This window comes from Excalfactoria chinensis, chromosome 26 (assembly GCF_039878825.1).
Source record: "Excalfactoria chinensis isolate bCotChi1 chromosome 26, bCotChi1.hap2, whole genome shotgun sequence".
In the NCBI taxonomy this organism is placed as follows: Eukaryota; Metazoa; Chordata; class Aves; order Galliformes; family Phasianidae; genus Excalfactoria; species Excalfactoria chinensis.
Genome location: NC_092850.1, coordinates 1656871 through 1673931, shown reverse-complemented (window position 1 = coordinate 1673931; position 17061 = coordinate 1656871). Strand labels below are relative to the sequence as shown.

General features: G+C 61.5%; 2 protein-coding genes across 2 annotated transcripts; one reads left to right on the top strand and one right to left on the bottom strand.

The window, feature by feature from the left end:
* Positions 1-69: 69 nt before the first annotated feature.
* Positions 70-11364, bottom strand: LOC140262751 (unconventional myosin-Vb-like). The gene is made up of 37 exons (XM_072357277.1): positions 11324-11364; positions 10790-10900; positions 10449-10611; positions 10228-10372; positions 9855-10011; positions 9601-9741; positions 9373-9454; positions 9107-9208; positions 8783-8895; positions 8448-8713; positions 8253-8334; positions 7864-8004; positions 7663-7785; positions 7461-7544; positions 6892-7029; positions 6703-6800; positions 6502-6588; positions 6314-6425; positions 5792-6003; positions 5558-5714; positions 5144-5383; positions 4743-4952; positions 4534-4627; positions 4308-4453; positions 4041-4154; positions 3686-3922; positions 3511-3605; positions 3159-3345; positions 2900-2993; positions 2639-2776; positions 2352-2491; positions 2106-2195; positions 1768-1918; positions 929-1199; positions 666-840; positions 490-570; positions 70-390 (listed from the first exon to the last, which is right to left on the bottom strand). Exons 1-37 carry the CDS (start codon positions 11348-11350, stop codon positions 232-234), a joined length of 5163 nt encoding a protein of 1720 aa, XP_072213378.1. The 5' UTR covers positions 11351-11364; the 3' UTR covers positions 70-231.
* Positions 11365-13537: 2173 nt separating this feature from the next.
* PLPP2 (phospholipid phosphatase 2) lies at positions 13538-17061 on the top strand. The gene is made up of 6 exons (XM_072357353.1): positions 13538-13708; positions 15307-15458; positions 15605-15882; positions 15952-16009; positions 16100-16276; positions 16361-17061. Exons 1-6 carry the CDS (start codon positions 13657-13659, stop codon positions 16490-16492), a joined length of 849 nt encoding a protein of 282 aa, XP_072213454.1. The 5' UTR covers positions 13538-13656; the 3' UTR covers positions 16493-17061.

Genomic DNA, 17061 nt, shown 5'->3' with positions numbered 1-17061 from the left:
GAGGACTCAATCCCACACCACAACACCTACAACACTCCCCCCAAACAGCCAGCCTGAGGCAGCCAGTTTATCTGCAAACAACTTTTATTAACCATCAAAGCATTAAAAAAAGGGGTGAAGATCATTAGGATGTAGATCATCATCATAGACAACTCACAAGGGCAGTCCCTGAGGGTTCCAACAAGCAGCACACGGAGCTGCACCCCAACCCTGCCAGGTCCCCCCGCAGGCTCAGAGGCGCACAAGGAAGGGCAGGTCCAGGCTGTCGGGGATGCAGAGCTGATCCAGCTGCAGCAGGGAGGGGATGAAGGGCAGCTGCACCGGGAACAGATGGCTGGTGTCCACCAGGAGCTGCCCGGGGCTCTTCTCCTGCTGCTCCTGCAGCCGCTTCTGCAGGGATGCGGCCCTCAGTGAGGTGCTGGCCGAGACCAAAGGCCCCCCCAGCACAGCCAAGACCCCTCCCCAACAGCACAGAGCCCCCTTCCCTACCTCCACGCTGCTGATGAGGGCAGGGCTGACTCTCTCCTCCAGCCCCGCAGTGGGGGTGTACGCCCGAAGGATCTTCACCACCTGGGGCAGACAGCAGGGGATGGAGTGACAGAGGGATGGGGATTATCTCTGCCCCAGCACTGCCAGGTCACTGCATCCAACCCCTCCGCCCTTACCTGCTGCGGGGTCAGCACGGTGCACAGGCTGCAGATGGCTGCTGCATCCTCCTCTGTCACCTTCTTCACCTGCAGCAGCTGCGCAGCCTGGACCAGCGGCTCCAGCATCTCGCGGGCACCGCTCTGCTGCAGCCTCTGCGCCCGCAGCCACTGCTCCACCTGGCTGACGTTGTACCTGCAGGGCAATGGGGGGGGGGGGATCAGCAGGAGGCAGCCCCATTCCTTAACACACACCTCCCATATACACCCCACGTGGGACCAACCTGAGCTGGATGCCTCGGCTCCAGGAGCACGCGTCCTTCCTCAGCAGCAGGTAGTTGAGGGTGGTGCCGCTGATGAGGAAGAGGAGCTGGCGCAGCAGCTGATGCCACACGGCTGGGGACAGCCCATAGAGCTCCAGTGTCTGCTGGAAGGAGCCCAGCTGCTGCAGGAGCTCGGGCAGGGTGTGGGCCGGGGTGGTCAAAGTGCGGCGGTGGGTGGGAGGGCAGGAGGAGGACAGACCCTGGATGGTCTCACTCTCCAGCATCGCGGCAACTGGAGTGGGGGAAAGGAACGATGAGAGCAGGGCTCGTTGGCTTCGTGTCATCTCCAGCTGGAGATGGAGGAGTTGATGGGGTGGCTGCACTCCTTGGATGTGAGGAGTGGGACATGCAGGTGGTGGAGCTCCCCCATAGGGAGAACAAATCCCCCCCTTCAGCTCCTCAGATGCATCATCTGAGCTGGGACGCTCCAAGACCCAAACCTAGAGCCCCCCTCCCATGGAGAACCCAACCCAACCCAGAGCTCCCAGCCATGGGGAACCAAACCCAACTCACAGCTCTCTTCTGTGTTGGCTTAGGGGGCTGTGGAGAACCCAGCCCAGCCTAAGAGGACTTCAATCCAACCCACAGGCCCCCCCAGGAAGCAGAACCCAACCCACAGCCCATTTAAGAGGAGTCCAAACCAACCCAAGCCACCCCACATCCTCCTTAAGATGAACCCAATCCAACCCCAGGCCCAGCATCATGAGGAACCCAACCCAAGCCAACCACAGCACTGCTCCCCCACCACCAGGGCACCCCCTGAGCCCCCGGCCCCACATCCTCCTAAGCTCCCTCCATACCAATCATGGGCTTGAGGCGCTTCTCAGCCGTGCGGACGAGCTGCTGGTACAGCTGCACTGCCAGAGCTCCCAGGCTGTGGCAAAGGCCCTGTGGGTCCAGGTTGCGCAGGCGGTGCTCATTCTGTTCTGCTGTGTTCCCCTGGTGGCAGCTCTGCAGGTACAGCCAGGTCAGGGTGATGGCTCCCGTGGTCACCCAACCCCAAAGCAACAAGGGGCAGGATCAGCCCAGCATGTGCCCATGCACCAGTTGGGGGGCAGCCCCAGCCCACAGACAAAGCCCAGAGCCCCTAAGGTCACTCTGGGAGGGTGGGGGTGGCAGCCCCCTCCCCAGCACCTACCTCATCCCGGCCGTACTGGCGCAGGCAGTTCAGGAGCCGGCAGGCATTTGCAAGCCAGAGTGCCACCACATCAAAGTCATCGCTGTGCTTCTGTGGGGTGGGCAGAAAGTGAGCAGAGAGCGGGTCAGAGAGGCTCCAGCAGCGGCCCCACGACACCCCCAGCCCCATCCTACAGAGGCCTGGGGTCCAGGCTGCAACCCCCTCTGCCATCCCTGTGCCACCCAGCAATTTTCCTGCCCCCAGCACCTTCATGACCCTCTTGATGGCATTGATGGCTGCATCCAGCAGTGAGTGTGCGCGTGGCTCATCACGGCAGTGGTCTGCGTGCCGGATGCAGAGGAAGAGGATGTAGGCTGGCAGCTCTGGCATTGCCCCAGGGCGATAATCTGTGGGGGAGGGCACAGAGATGTGGGGCCAGGCAGTTATGGAGAGCAGAGCTGGGCAAAGGAGGGAAGGGGGGGAAAGGGAGGGACAGGATCTATCCCTTAGGAAAAAGGGCACTCTGTTGGGTCAATGGGACCACGTTACCCCACCTGTGATGATGGCCTTGATGATGCGCCCTTCATCCTCCAGCCTCCATGCCAGCATGGCCTGGGGCGGCCCTGATGGGGATGGGAGCACAGGGGATGCTGCTGGCTCCTGCCCCGGCGTGGTGGCCTCTTTCTTCATTGCTGGAGGGGAGCACAGATCACATCCTGGGCCACGGGACTTGCAGCAGGTCCCAGTGAGTGATGCACCAAAGCAGGATGGTGCTCCCCCATCCCCGTGTCCCCCTCCCCATGCATGATACTTGCCTGTAAACTCCTGGATCTGCTTTGTGTAAGCTCTCAGCTGCTTCTGCAGCTTCACTGTGGTCCTCTCCTGTTTCTCCAGCTTCTGGGACAGCTCCTGAGCAACAACAGCCCTCGTGAGGCTCACAACCCACTTCACAAGGTCAGGGGATGCCAAAGGTCCCACGCATTGCTCCCAAGTGGGATGCTGCAGATTGCTATAGGACAAGATGGGGGTACCCAAACTTATCATCCTGCTGTCCACCCCCCCAGCCCCCCTTACCCAGTTCTCCTCCTTGAGGCGCACAACGTGGTGCTGCAGCCCCTCCTGGCCCTGGTGCCGCTGCAGGTCCTGGATGAAGGCTGCCTGCTGCTGGCTCAGCTGCTTGAGTGAGCGGATGTCGAGGTGCAGCCCCTCCACCTCCTCCTCGTGGTGCTGCTTCTCCTCCTGCAGCTGGCTCACCAACAGCCTGCATGGGTGGGGAAACTGAGGCACTGCGCTTGGACTGGATGGTCCTTAAGTCCCCTCCAACCCAACCTACTCTATGACTCCAAGACATCAACCTCGATCCTGCAGGGTAAGGTTTGTCCCCTCAAACCAACCTTTCCCAATGCACCTATGAATCCACACTCACTTGTTGGCCACCTGCACTGCATCGTACGCGTGCTTCAAGTCCTCCCCCGCTGCTTTCTCAGGGCTCCTGCCCAGCCCCAGCATCTCAGCGATGTTCTGCCAAGAGAAGATCAGGGCAGGGTGAGGGCAGCCCAGCAGCACAGCTCCGTCCCCATAGATATGGGGCAGGGACTCACCTTTCGCTTGAGGAAATCCAAGGGTTTCTTCTCCTCATGCTCAGCGGGTGCTTTGCTCCTCCTCAGCTCCTCCCGGGTGCGGGCCAGCTCCTCAGTGACAGCATTGAGCTGTCCCAGCAGCAGCAGATATGCCTTCTCAAAGGGGTCCTGCCCCACGGTGCTGTTAGGCACGGGGTCCCCCATGGGGTGGGGAGGCTGAGGGACCTCAGGCGGTGGCTGCCAGCGCTCCTCCAGCCCCTGGGGGTGGGAGGGAGGTTGGAGGGGGGGCTGACAGCCCTGCAGTTGCCCCACTGGGACCACAGGACCCCACGGGAAGGGACACTTCGCATTTGTCACCTCCACCATCACCACTAACCTCAGCCTGCAGGTCAGAGCCATCCCGAGAAGGGGCAGTGGACATGGAGGACACGTAGCTGCTCTCAGAGCCCAGGAAGCTCTCGGATGAAGGAGAACGTCTGAGGGTGCTTTGCTGATGGGAGAGGAGGGACCGAGTTGCTCCCCACACCCCAAACAGCCACTATCCCACATCCCATCCCTAGTGGGGGTACCAGGATCGGTCTGGGGGAGGTGGGGACAAAGACACAGCAGCCCAAAGGGGCTGAGCCCCCCCACAGCTCCTCACCCTATGGAAGGCCAGCTCATCCCGCAGGTTCTCATAGCCCTGCTCCAGCCGGGCGTACTCCTGCACCAGGCTCTGGTAACGTGCCCGCTCCTCCTCCAGCTCCTGCTGCAGCTCCCGGCTCTCCCGTGCTGCACGTTGGTGCTGCTCTGTGGGGAGATAAACATGTAGGAGCACAGGGAGGCTGCGCCGAGTCTTGTGCAGGATGGAGCCACGGGGACCCTTCTACCTTCCAGATCCTGCGACTGCTCCAAGGTGCGCTGAATCAGAGCATCCCTCTCCTTCCCCAGGTGCAGCTTCACAGCTTCCACTTCAGCCAGGCGCTGTGGGGGGAGCAGAGGGACAGATGCAGCCCAGGGGCCACCCCGTGGGCGCACAGCTCCACTGTCACAGTGCAAAGCGGAGCACAGAGCCACCACCCCCAGCCCCATGTCAGACCTGCCGAAGCTCCTCCACCTCTTGAGCCAGTCTGCTCTCAGCACTGTGCCTCTCCAGCTCGGCCAGCCGCTCCTGCAGCCGCTGCACCTGAGCATCGTGTGCTGCATCCTCCCGCAGCCAGCGCATCTCCTCCCGCAGCTGCTGCACCTCCTCAGCGTGAGCAGTGTTCAGCGCCGAGAGCTGCTCTGCCAGTCGCTGCTTCTCCTCGGCCTGGGGGCAGAGAGTACCAAAAGTTGGGGCACGTGGACACCTCACCCCAAAGGGAACCCATCCGCAGCAGCGGGGCATCCCATTTCCTCCAGTATCCCCCCATGCAGAACTCCAACCAGAGAGCTCTCCATAGGGACAGGTTGAGCGCTGCACCCTGGACCCGAGAGCAGAGGGAAAGCTGTAGCACCCACCTGCTCATCCAGCCTGCGCTGCAGCTGCATCACTTTGATCTCCATGCCCTTGTGCAGCTGCTTGTAGTGCTCCACTGAGCGCGCTTCAGCCCGCAGCCGCTGCAGCTCGCGGCGCGCCCGCAACCGGCGGTAGCAGCACTGCAGGTAGAGCACAGCCCTGCGCAGACGGACGTAGTGCTGGCGGACCAACCAGCCCCGCACAGCAGCCTGCAGCACCACGGCTTTCTGGTGCTGCACCATCTGTGGGGAGATACGGGGCAGCAGCATCACCAGCAAGCACAAGGGACAACGCAACAGGGGGTTACATGCAGTGGGAGGTGATGGGATCAGAGCTGGGCTGTCACCACGATGCCCCAAGCAGGAGGGCACTGCTGCCGTGCACTCACAGCTCCCACTGCCCTGCCGTGCTCCTACCTGGTGGTAGAGGCGTCGAGCAAACATCCCCCTGCTGAAGGCCTGGATGGTGAGCGCAGCCCGGCACACACGCAGGTAGGAGCGCCGAGCCAACACCATCCTCACATTCTTCTGCAGCACCACCGCAGCTCTGCTCCTCCGCAGCTCAGCGGTGAGCCTGCAGGGGATGAGCACAGGGTGGCAGAACCTTACAGACACCCCCCCAAACTCAGGGTTCAGTTCATTGCATCTCACCTGCGTGCCAACATGCCCCGGCTGTAGCGCTGCAGGCACACGGCTGCAGCACGAATGCGCCCAAAGCGTCGCCGTGCCAGCCAGCCCCGCAGGTTGCTCTGCAGCAGGGTGCAGGCTGCACGCAGCCGGCAGCAACGCAGCTCCTCCAGGAAAGCAACCTGGCCAGCACGGAAGAACACCTTGCTCTTCCCACAGCGGTACATGCTGGGGTCCTGCAGGGAATAAGAGGGATTCAGAGCAATGCCTCAAAGTGGGTCCCCCAGAAGGGATGCTTTGTGACCTTCCCTGCTGGCTGCAGAACGGCAGTTCCTGTTTATGGTGCACAACCCACGTGCTGGAAGAAGGATGGGGAGGAGGATGTGCAAGGAATGCTCCAGGGATCCCAAGGGATGGGGAGAATAGTGAATGAAGGATGCCAGGCAGGACCCTGCAAGGGATGGGGAGAATCGCACACAAAGGATGCTTAGGGTTAAAACATACACAAGGGATGAGTGCAGGGGACCCTGCTGCAACCCCCCTTACCTGCAGCAGTCTCTCCAAGGCAAGGCTGCAGCTCTGCTTTGCATCATTGCCTGCCAGCTCCTCCCTGCTCAGCAGAGCCCTGTACCTCTCAAAGAACTCCTGGTACGTCCACCTGTGGGGCATAGAGGGGATCAGGGGGTGTTGCAGCCAGGGGGACCCCCATGGTGCTGGGGAAGGGGGGGGGGTACCTGGAGGGATAACCAGCAGCACTGATCCGGATAGTCTCCAGCACACCGCAAGCTCTCAGCTGCTCCACTGCTCTCCTGGAGTCAAAGCTGGGGCAGAAATGAAAGGGTTCTCATATGGGCACCGGCTGGGGTTGCACACATGGGGCATGAGGAATGCAGCTCAGAGAGATGGCACAGCCCCACCAGCCCCACAGCACTCACACGAAGGGCAGCTTGCTGTCATTGGGTTTGATGCAGCGGACATAGTGTGGTGTGGTGCTGCCCAGCGTCTCCATCAGCCGCTGCAGGGAGGATTTGAACTGTGGAGGACAACAGGAAAGCTCTCAAAGCCTCTCCAGCACACAGCAGGGTCCTCCTACCCCCACCCTGAGGGCTGTCCCTGCCCCATACCTGGCTGGAGATGGACTTCTTGCTCTTGTGGGTACCAGGCATTGACCTGCGGCTGGGGCGGCTGGACCTGGACCCACTGGACCTGCGTGATGCCGGACCATCCCCATCCTCCAGGAAGAGCTCAGTGAGCAGCACAGACTGCACAGAGCATGAGAGCTTAGCAGGGCCAGCAGGGAGCATCACAGCGTGCACCCAGAGCCATCGCTGCAGCACACAGCCCCAGGAGCCCAGCACACAGCCCAGCATTCAGACTCACAGCCCAGATGTACAAGAACCAGCTGTGCCCCCTCCCCCCACAAAAGAACCCCAGTGGACCCACAGACACCCTCTGCCATGAGAGCAGCCCAAGGTGTCCCCTGAGGTGCCCCTTACCTTCTGCCAGGACCACACAATGCAGAGGGAAGAAGTGACAGCGTTACCAACCTGAGGGCAACAGGATCCCCCCCACACATCCCCAGCCCCTCTGCAGGGAGGTGACCAAAGCATCACACAGCCCATGGGGATGGGGGGGGCACCCACAGCTTATTTCTCCCACATCACCCCCCCTTCCAGCCCTGGGATGCTCGCACCTTGCTGGCTCTCAGCAGCCCCACCAGCTCCTCGGGGATGGTGTCCCTGTTCTTCTCCACAAACCCATCGCACTGATACTCCACCTGGCAGGGAGCAGCACAGCGTTATCCTGGGACCTTCCCAGCCCAGTTTGCTGCAGAGCTCTTGGAAAGAGGCCCTTCAAAGCCAGAGCTGCCCAGGGGAACAGAGCGGCTCTCCTACCTTGCCAGCAAAGTGGCACACAATGAAGGCATCCGTCGGCCTCTTGGGCTTCTGGAAGTGGGAGCTGCCGAGGTGGGTCTGGTACAGCTTCTGTGCCCAGCTCCCATCACTGCCCTGGGGCATCTGAAGGGCAGAGGGGTTAGAGGGTGAAGGGGGGAGGTGGTTCTGGAGGGCTGCAGTGCTGCCAGCACCCCAACCCACCTTGCACTCCTCATTCAGCAGGTCCAGAATGCCCAGTCGGCCCTCAATGAGCTCAATGCATGGCTGGTTGTCATAGAAGTCAATGAAGACCCACGGGATCTCCTCAGCCATGTACTCCTCCTGCTCCAGTTTGAAGACATGCTGGAGGGATGGGAGAGCAGAGCAGGACCAAGGTGAGGGCAGAGGTTTGCACAGGGCAGCCCTTCTCCTCTCAGAGCTTCTTGGAGAACAGAGGGCTCCATGCCCAGCTCCAGCCCCATGTTTGGGGGAGCAGCCTCATTGCAGGGCAGGAGGACAGAAGGAGCAGCACAGCAGGATAAACACAGAGAGAGATAAATACAGAGAGATGTGCTGCCCTCCCAGCTAGGAGACGTTTGGGTGATACCCACCAGGTTGAAGAGCTGCTGCAGCTTCTCATTGGCGTAGTTGATGCAGAACTGCTCAAAGCTGTTGAGGTCAAACATCTCAAACCTGTGGGCAGCAGATTGCTGGCTGTGGCAAGGTGCAGCCACGGACCCAACCCTGCTATGGGGACAGCCCAACATCACCCACAGATCCACAAAGAGAAGGAGAGCTGCCCTCACCCATAGATGTCCAGGATGCCGATGGAGGTGTGCTGGCCCTCTGGTGAGCGCAGGGCACGGTTGACCCTGCTTGTCATCCACCTGAACACCTGCCCATACATGTGCTTGGCCAGAGCATCCCGGCAGTCCAGCGCCTGCTGCCTGCTGAGCGGCTTCATGTAGGTCTCACCCGCCGTCACCAACTTGCGGTGGCAGAGCCAGCGCGTCACCTGCACCTCCTCGATGCCCAGCAGGGCACAGAACAGCCCCAAGGCCTCACTGTTGGACTGAGAGGGGACAGAGAGGTCACCGGCAGCACTGGGATGAATGGGGACACGCGTGGGGCTCTCACCCACCTCCACAAAGCAGCCGTCCCCGTGGCGGTCCCTCCCTCTGATGGTGACGTTGCCCAGATGCAGGATGGCAGCGAGGATGGCAAAGAGCTCCAGCTGGTCAGCTTCAGGGACACCTAAAGGCACAGGGTGAGGGGCTGGGCTCAGACCCTGAGAAGGGAGCAGCCAGCAGATACCCAGGTAGGAGATGTGGTAGTTCTGTTCTAGCCAGCAATGGGGCACCCGACCAACAGTGGGGTGAGGGCGGTGGGATGATGGGGATGCACAGGATGATGGGGATGCCCACCCCATTGTTTCCCTCCAGCCCGTGCTCAGCCAGGACCGTACCCAGGAGGGAGAAGGCGTTCCGTGTGCTGTCCAGGTCAGATGCATCATCAGTGCCTGCACTGCACCGGCCCTGCTGGGTGTAGTAGAAGGTCTCTGCCCCACCTAAAGAGGAGATACGTGGGTGATGAAAGCAGCACAGCCCCACCAGGCTGCCAACCACCCCCATCCCATGGGGCAGCACACCCAGCCAGCAGCCCCAGGGGTTGGGGGGAAGGCAGAGCGCTGGCATTGCCATGGGGACACCCAGGGGGATGCGGGGCACTCACGCAGATGCAGACCCTGCAGCTCAGGCAGGGCGGCTGAGGCACAGAGCTGGTAGAAGATGTGGTAGTTCCGTTCTGCTTTTGCCTGCAGAGGAAGGAGAAGAGCCCTGAGCACCCCCAGAGCGGGGACAAGGGGACATTCCCACCTCCCAGTTCAACTGAGCAGCACTGGGGCTGTACGCCATAGCAGCCATGGTCGATACTTGGCCCCGTCCCTACCCAGAGCCCCACCTGGAAGGTGACACGGGACTTCTCCAGTAGATAGGTCTTGATGGTGGCCCCCATCACACGGGCATGGCTGAAGCCAATCTCAATGTACTTCCCAAAGCGGCTGCTGTTGTCGTTCCTGGTCGTCTTGGCGTTCCCAAAGGCCTGGCAAGAAGGAGGCTTTAGATCTCCAGGTGCTCTAAGGGAGGTCAACCTCCCCCATCCATTTTATCATGGGCTGAGGGCCACAGGAAGGGCTTTGGGACAGATGGACGCACCTCCATGAGGGGGCTGGAGGCCAACACCTTCTCCTCCATGCTGGAGTCCCCCAGATCACCCCCGACGGTGGTGAAGTATCTCATGGCGTACTTGGCTGAGGCAGTTTTCCCAGCTCCTGATTCACCACTGATGATGAGGGACTGATTCCTACCAAACCTGGAAGGGAACGTGAGCCCTTCAGACACTGGGATGGTTCCAGCGGGGTTCAGCCCTTCCCTACCACAACCCAGGGGGCACAACCCCATGTTGGGAGCTCCCAATGGGATGGTTCCTCTCAATGGGGCTTCAGCCCTTTCTCACCACAACCCAACCAGGTGGGACACAACCCAAGGGGACAACCCCACCCTGAGGTCCCCCAGTGGGATCTCTCACCTCGCCATCTGCCTGTAGGCCTCCTCCGCCAAGGCAAAGATGTGGGGGTCCATATCCCCCATCTCCCGGCCACTGTAGGCATAGATCACCTCCTCCTCATAGATGGGCAGCGTCTTGTAGGGGTTGATGGCCACCAGGACGATGCCTGCAGGAAGGGCTGAGGGCTCACACAGGGAAGGGGCAGGAAGGCACTGAATGGAGGTGGAGGGATGTGGGCTCACCGCAGTAGGTGTAGATGGCGTTGGCCTCCAGGAAGCGCACGCGGAGTGAATGCAGCACTGCTGGCTCATGAAGGTGGCTCAGGGCCACCAGGTCATCTTTGCCTGAGAGGCACTCAGGGTTGCAGAGAGGCGGCAGCTGAGAGCCCAGGGAGTAAACCAGAGGCTGTAGGGATGGGGACAGGGTGAATGCTGAGCGGGACCAGACAGCCCCCAGGTGGACACGGCCACAGCGAGCCATGCTCCTGCACAGCCACAAGGCACCGTGTGGCCTCTGCACCAAGGGACACAGGCTGGTTTGGGATGCAGAAACAAACTCATCACCCACACAGCCCCAACCTCACCGAGCCGTCCTCCAGGCGGAGGTGCAGGACAGAGTCTCCTTCCTCATATCCTTTGGTTATTTCTGCTGCTCTCCAGACATGGACACAGTCAGGAATCCAGACCCGGGCACCCTGGGGAGGGGCACAGAATGGACACCCTACAGACAGCCACCAAACCAAGTGTTCCCCAGCACAGCTCTGTATCCAGCCCAGTGCTCAGCATCCCCACAGACCTGCAGGGATGGATCCCCCCCAGCTGAGCAGGGAGGCAGTAAAGCTGCAATGCAATCACCCCAAAGCAGAACACAACAGCAAAAACACTGCAAAAAGGGGCTCGGAGCCAACAGTAAGCACCCAGCAATAGGACTGGGGGATGCTCCAGCCCCAAAGGTCCTTTAGGATCACCCCCCTCCCTCCACCTTCCTGCTAAGGAAGCAGCTCTCCCCTCCTGTAGGATACCCCAAAAAAAGGAGAACCCACAACGCCCTGACCCCACCGCTGCAGCTCCAGCAGCACACAGGGAAAGGGGCTGCCCCACGTAGGGTGATAACAGACCTGCCCGTAGGGCTGCCCTGCCGCCATAGCCCCGCCGTCACACAGCCAGCTGCCCCCAGCTCACCACCCTTTTATGGCCGCTAATTGATGCTAATTGCTGACAATTGGATATGGGGTCCACACCCTGCTCTGCTGCCACAGCACTGCGCTCCTCCCCTAACGGGGGAGGACCCTAAGAGCCCTTCATTGACAGCTCAGGGCCTTCTAAAGGAGAGCCGTAAGAGCTTCTCAAGCTCCAAGGGACTACAGGGCGCTCCCCCCACCCCAGAACCACCGAGGACACCTCGAGCTTCTCCTGACCATGGCAGCCCTTATGGAGGGTACCCCAAAACTGACCCCGTTCTGTCTTATCCTCCTCTCCCCTGTTCCTACAAGTGAGAACGTCTCAGGGCGTACAGCTGAGCGCTGCTCTGAGGTGGGGATCCCAGAGCCCTTTAGGATCTTGTTTCCCATCCAGGGGTGATCAACTAGAAGGGACCCCGGGGCCCACAGCCCTCATCTCCTGCCCCAACCCAGCACATGGGGGGGAAGGGGGCCCTCAGTGCATTTCCCAGCCTGGGATACAGGGGACCTCAGTGGGGTGTTTTGGGGTTTCCGGACATGGAAGGAGTTTGCGAGCAATCCCTCAGCGAGACGCGTGGCTGCGCTAAACGCTCCGCTTTTAATTGCTGCGCCGCAGCCATCAGAAAGCGATGCGCGGGGTCGTTGTGATGGAAATGTCCTTTAGGGCCTCTGGCAACCCAGACGATCCCGTGCTGTCCGTGGGGATGGGCCGTTCCGGTGGCTCTTTGCTGCTCGGCACCGTCCCACGGCGCAGGGCAAAGTCCGGCAGTGCCGGGCGGGGAGCAGCCTCTTATCGGGGTGCTGCTCTGCCCCGCGCCAGCACGGAGCCGTGTGCGGTAACTGGGGCAGCACAGCGCTGCTGGGCCCCATCCTGCCCCACTTCTGTGTCCCCGTGGTCAAACCTCAGCCCCCAGCACTGCCATAAACTTGCTTGGGGTTTTTCTTTTCCTATCGCTATTTGCGTACTTGGGGTGGCTGGGCAAATCTTGAACTGGGGGACAGCAGCGTGGATGGAAGGGGGAGGAAGGAGGGAGGGCAAAAAGGAAGGGAGAAGAAAGAGAGGGAAGGAAAAGGGGGAGGAGAAAGGGAAGGAAGGGGGAAGAGAAGAAGGGGAAGGGGTAGGAAAGGGGGAGGAAAAGAAAAAGGAAAAGGGAGGGGAAGGAAAAAGGGAAGGGGAAGAGAAGGGAAAAAGGAAGTGGAAAGAAAAGGGGAAAGGGAAGGAAAGAGGGAAGGATGGGAAAGAAGTAAACAGGGAAGGGGAAGAAGAAGGAGAAAGGAAATGGAAGGGAAGGGAGGAGGAAAGAGGAAGGAAAAAGGAAGAAGGGGAAAGGGGAAGGAAAAGGGTAAGGGACATGGAAGGGAAGGGGAAGGGGCTGGGAGCAGAGGGAGCCAGGCAGCAGTTCTCTTCTCCTGCAACCCCGGAGCAGCCCAAGAAGGTTTCCAACTCTGCTGCTTCCAACCACAGCCTCCAGGTTCTCCCCAGGCCGCTCTCAGTGCACTGAAGGCGGCCCGGCAGTCACCGCCGGGGGCTCTTTCTGTGTCATTTACGCCTCCTTCCGTCCCGAACCGAGCGCCAGGCCCGGAACAAACAACTGCACGGAGTCACCGCGACCAGCAGCTCCGACCTTTGCTCCCATCCGGGTGCCGCCGGTTCGGCACAGCCCGGCCCCGCAGCCGTTCTGCTCCGACGGCAAAACAACGCGTTTGAGTCACAGCTTGGGAGCAACGCCCGCCTCGTCCTGCGCTCCGATGGGGCAGCGCTGCTCCGCGCTGCGGGGTTTTGCCGCACCCCGATGAGCCCGACGGTCCCGCACGGCTCATCTGCGGGCTGCTGCCCCACCGCCCGCATCTGCGGCTGCATTTTTCCGCTCTTTGTTCTTTTTTGCTCTTTTCCGATTATCTTTCTGCTCTCTTTTATTATCACGATTGGAAAAGCAGCCCCCGGGCTGTCGGGGTTTTCCTTCTCTCACATTCCTTTGTTGGGGCGGACCCCCACCCGGGGGCACACCGCACTCCTGCCGGGTTCCGTCGCTCCGGAGCCGCATTAACGCCGCCGGTGTCCCCGGAGCGCTCCGGACCCCACAGCCGGTACTCGGAGGGGGGAACCCCGCCCCCTACCTGCCCCCGGCCCCGCCGTCCCGCCCCCCGTCCCGCCCCGGTGCCGCCCCGTCCCGTCCGCCCGGACTTTTGCTCCCGTTCGGGCCCGCGTTGTTCCGGGCCATGTGAGCCGTAGGGTCGGTCCGTTGGGCCGCTACCGAACCGGTGCCGGTATGGAACGCAGGAAAGTCTTCGTGGTGCTCGACGTGCTCTGCGTGGTGGTCGGTGAGAGCCCGCTGGGGGCTGCGGGGCCGCTCCCCCTTCAACGGGGCGGGGGGGAGTGGGGGGGAGCGGATGGGGTCCCCGCGGGCCGGGTCCGGTCGTGCCCTCCGGCCGCAGCGGGATAGAAGCCCCGAGGAGCACCTGTGCGACCGCGGTGCCCCGACGGGGAAACGTTCGGCCTTTGCACCCCGGACGGAGCGATCCGATCCGGTGAGGCCGCTCGGTCCGTGCGGAGCCCCCCGACGGGGACCCCTCCGACCGAGGGCAACTGCAGCCGGACCTGGGCACGGGGTTGGAGATGGGATGGGGATGGGGATGGGGATGGGGATGGATGGCCATCGGGGCCCCGAGCGCTGTGCACCCCCCCGCCCCCCCCTCACCCCCCCCGGGGCAGCCTCCGCCCAGACGCTCGTTTCTAAAAGTGCCGCTCTCAAGCACCTAATTAAGACGGATGGCCTAAAAATAAAGGCCCGGCTCGTAATTTCAGCCTCAACCTCCTGAGCGTTCGACCGGTGGAGGGAGAGGCAGGTTCCTGGTTTTGTGTTCGGTGCCCTTTTTCCTCTTTATTTTTAGGGGGAGCTTTTTTGGAGGCTGGAATTACCCAGGGAGGAATAAAAAAACCAAACAACAGAAAGGAAAAGGAGAAAGGAAAAGGGCGTCTAATTTGAGCTGCAAACGAAGGGCTTCAAGTCTGTACGGAGGCGGCCGTGCGTGCGGGGCTCCTCCCGCAGCCTGGGAGCCGTCACGGCTTGTTCCTGCCGCGTTCCTGCCGTCTTCCTGCCGCGTTCCTGGCCCTTCTCGCAGCTCTTTTTTGCTTTTCCTTTTTGGCCGCTTTGCTTTCTGTTCCTACAGCCGCCTTTGGAGGCTGCGGGGTGGCGCTTTGCTGTGATTTCTTTCTCTTTTCGTGTGTGTCCTTTTGCTGGGCGGAGAGCGCGGAGCGGGACCCCCCCCCCCCCTGGGGAAGGGGCTCCGGGTCGGAGGGTGGACGCAGGGGGGGACAAAGGTGTGTTTTGTTTTTTACCCTGGAGACGGTGGAACAATGGGGAGGCGGAAATCGCCTTCCTGAAGGCGGAACGGGGAAAGGAGCACGGGCTTAAGGTGGACCGTAGGCAGCCCGGAGAGCATCCCCTGCCCTGCGCCGTGCCCGGCATCACCCTGCAGGGAGATGCTTGGAGATGCCTGTGGGCAACCACGGCGAGGGTCCCCCAGGAGCTGGAGTGGCTGCACCAGCCTATGGCAGATCCTGCCCCCCCCCCCCCCCCGGAGCTCCTTCTGATGTTTGGTGTGGGATGGTCGCATGGTGGAGGAGCTGGAAGGTGCTCCTGGTCAGGGCTGATGAGCACGGGGTGGGCTGCACTGATTCAACTGGTGCCAGCATCAGAGCTACTGGGGAGCAGGGTAGGGGAGGCAGCCAGGCTGGGTTATGGGCTGGGGAGCAGTGGATGCTCCATGGGTGCCCAAGAGCGGCTGTCTCAGCTCTGCAGGCAGCTGAGAGCCCTGGCAATGCTTTATCACTGCCCTGGGTGCAGGATTCTTCCCCAGCAGTGGGCATGAAGTCCTTGGGAAGGTGCCCCAGTCCTCTCCCTCTCCCTCCTTTGCAGCATCTCTGCCCTTTGTCATCCTGACGCTGGTGAACTCCCCGTACAAACGAGGCTTCTACTGCAACGATGACTCCATCCGCTACCCCTACAAGGCAGACACCATCACCCATGGCCTCATGGCTGGGGTCACCATCCCCTGCACCGTTCTCATTGTAAGGAAACTTTCTGGGCTCCCTGCAGAGCCCGTGTCTGGGGCTGAGACCCACAACCTGCGAGACTGGGTCCCTTCAGAAGGCCCCAGGGAGGCTTCTGGGGGCTGGAGCTGGGACCCTCACCCCTCAGCCTTTGCTCCCTGCAGATCTCCTTGGGGGAGGCATACCTGGTCTACACAGAGCGCCTCTACTCCAAGTCGGAGTACAACAACTACCTGGCTGCCCTCTACAAGGTGGTGGGGACCTTTCTATTCGGGGGGGCCATCAGCCAGTCCCTGACCGACCTGGCCAAGTACATGATCGGCCGCCTCCGGCCCAACTTCTTGGCTGTCTGCAACCCCGACTGGACCAAGGTGAACTGCTCCATCTACGTGCAGCTGGAGAACGTCTGCCGAGGGGAGAGCAGGAACGTCACCGAGTCCAGGTGAGCCCATAGGGGCGGTCAGGGGTTGGCAGCCCCCTGCCATGTCCTGAGCCATCCCTTTGCCTGCAGGCTGTCCTTCTACTCCGGGCACTCCTCCTTTGGGATGTACTGCATGATGTTCCTGGCGGTGAGTGCTGTGCTGTGTGGGGAGCTGCTGTTCTGTCCCCACCACGGGACCGCTGTCCTGTGCTCGGTGACACCTCTGTCCTCTCTGTAGCTATATGTGCAAGCCAGGCTGGTGGGGAAGTGGGCCCGGCTGCTGCGTCCCACCATCCAGTTCTTCCTCCTCGCCTTCGCCATCTACGTGGGCTACACGCGGGTCTCTGACTACAAGCACCACTGGAGCGATGTGCTGGCCGGGCTGCTCCAGGGCGCGCTCATCGCCATCCTCATCGTGAGTGTCCCCTCCTGGATGTCCCCAACCAATGGAGGAGCTGTGGGACCAGCTCTGGGTCCCACCTCCCATCTGTCCCCTCAGGTTCGCTACGTGTCTGACTTCTTCAAGCACCGCCCGCCCCGGCAGTGCGATGAGAAGGACCCGGAGCGCAAACCCAGCCTGCCGCTGACCGACACCGACCGCAATCACTACAGCTACGCGGGAGCCCCGTGAGCCGCACACGGGGCCTGGACTGTGGGAGTGTTGGGGTGGGGGGGAAACATGGCGCCTGGTGCCCACCGATGGGCTCCATCGCACCGCGCCGCAGCCCCTGCCTTCCCTGCACCCCGAGGCCCATTCCAGCGCTGCATACCCTTATCCCTATCAAACACTACCGCCTTCCGAGCACAAACCCTCACAGCACGACACAGGCAGGGCATCCTGCTGAGTGAGCACTACATGTTTTGTTAGGGGTTGAAGCAGCCCGGAGCTCGGCTCTGTTCCCTGGTGAACTTTAACAGCCGTTGGGTGCAGCACGGGGCTGCTCCAACCCTTTGGGTGCTGCTTCGGCGTGTCCTCTATGGGGCGGTTTGGGGCAGAGGGAAAATCTTCTGTGGTAAAGGGGGTGGGGAAAGGGACGTGGAGCTGCGCACGGGGCTCTTATCACTGGGGGAAGGTGGGAAATGGGTCGCATCCGTCCTGGCTCTGAGCTGCAGCCGCCTCTGGTTTGGGTGAGCTGCGGGCCCGGAGAGAAGCGCCATGCGTTTCATGATGATGTGTTTTTGTAAAAATGTGTTTTTTAA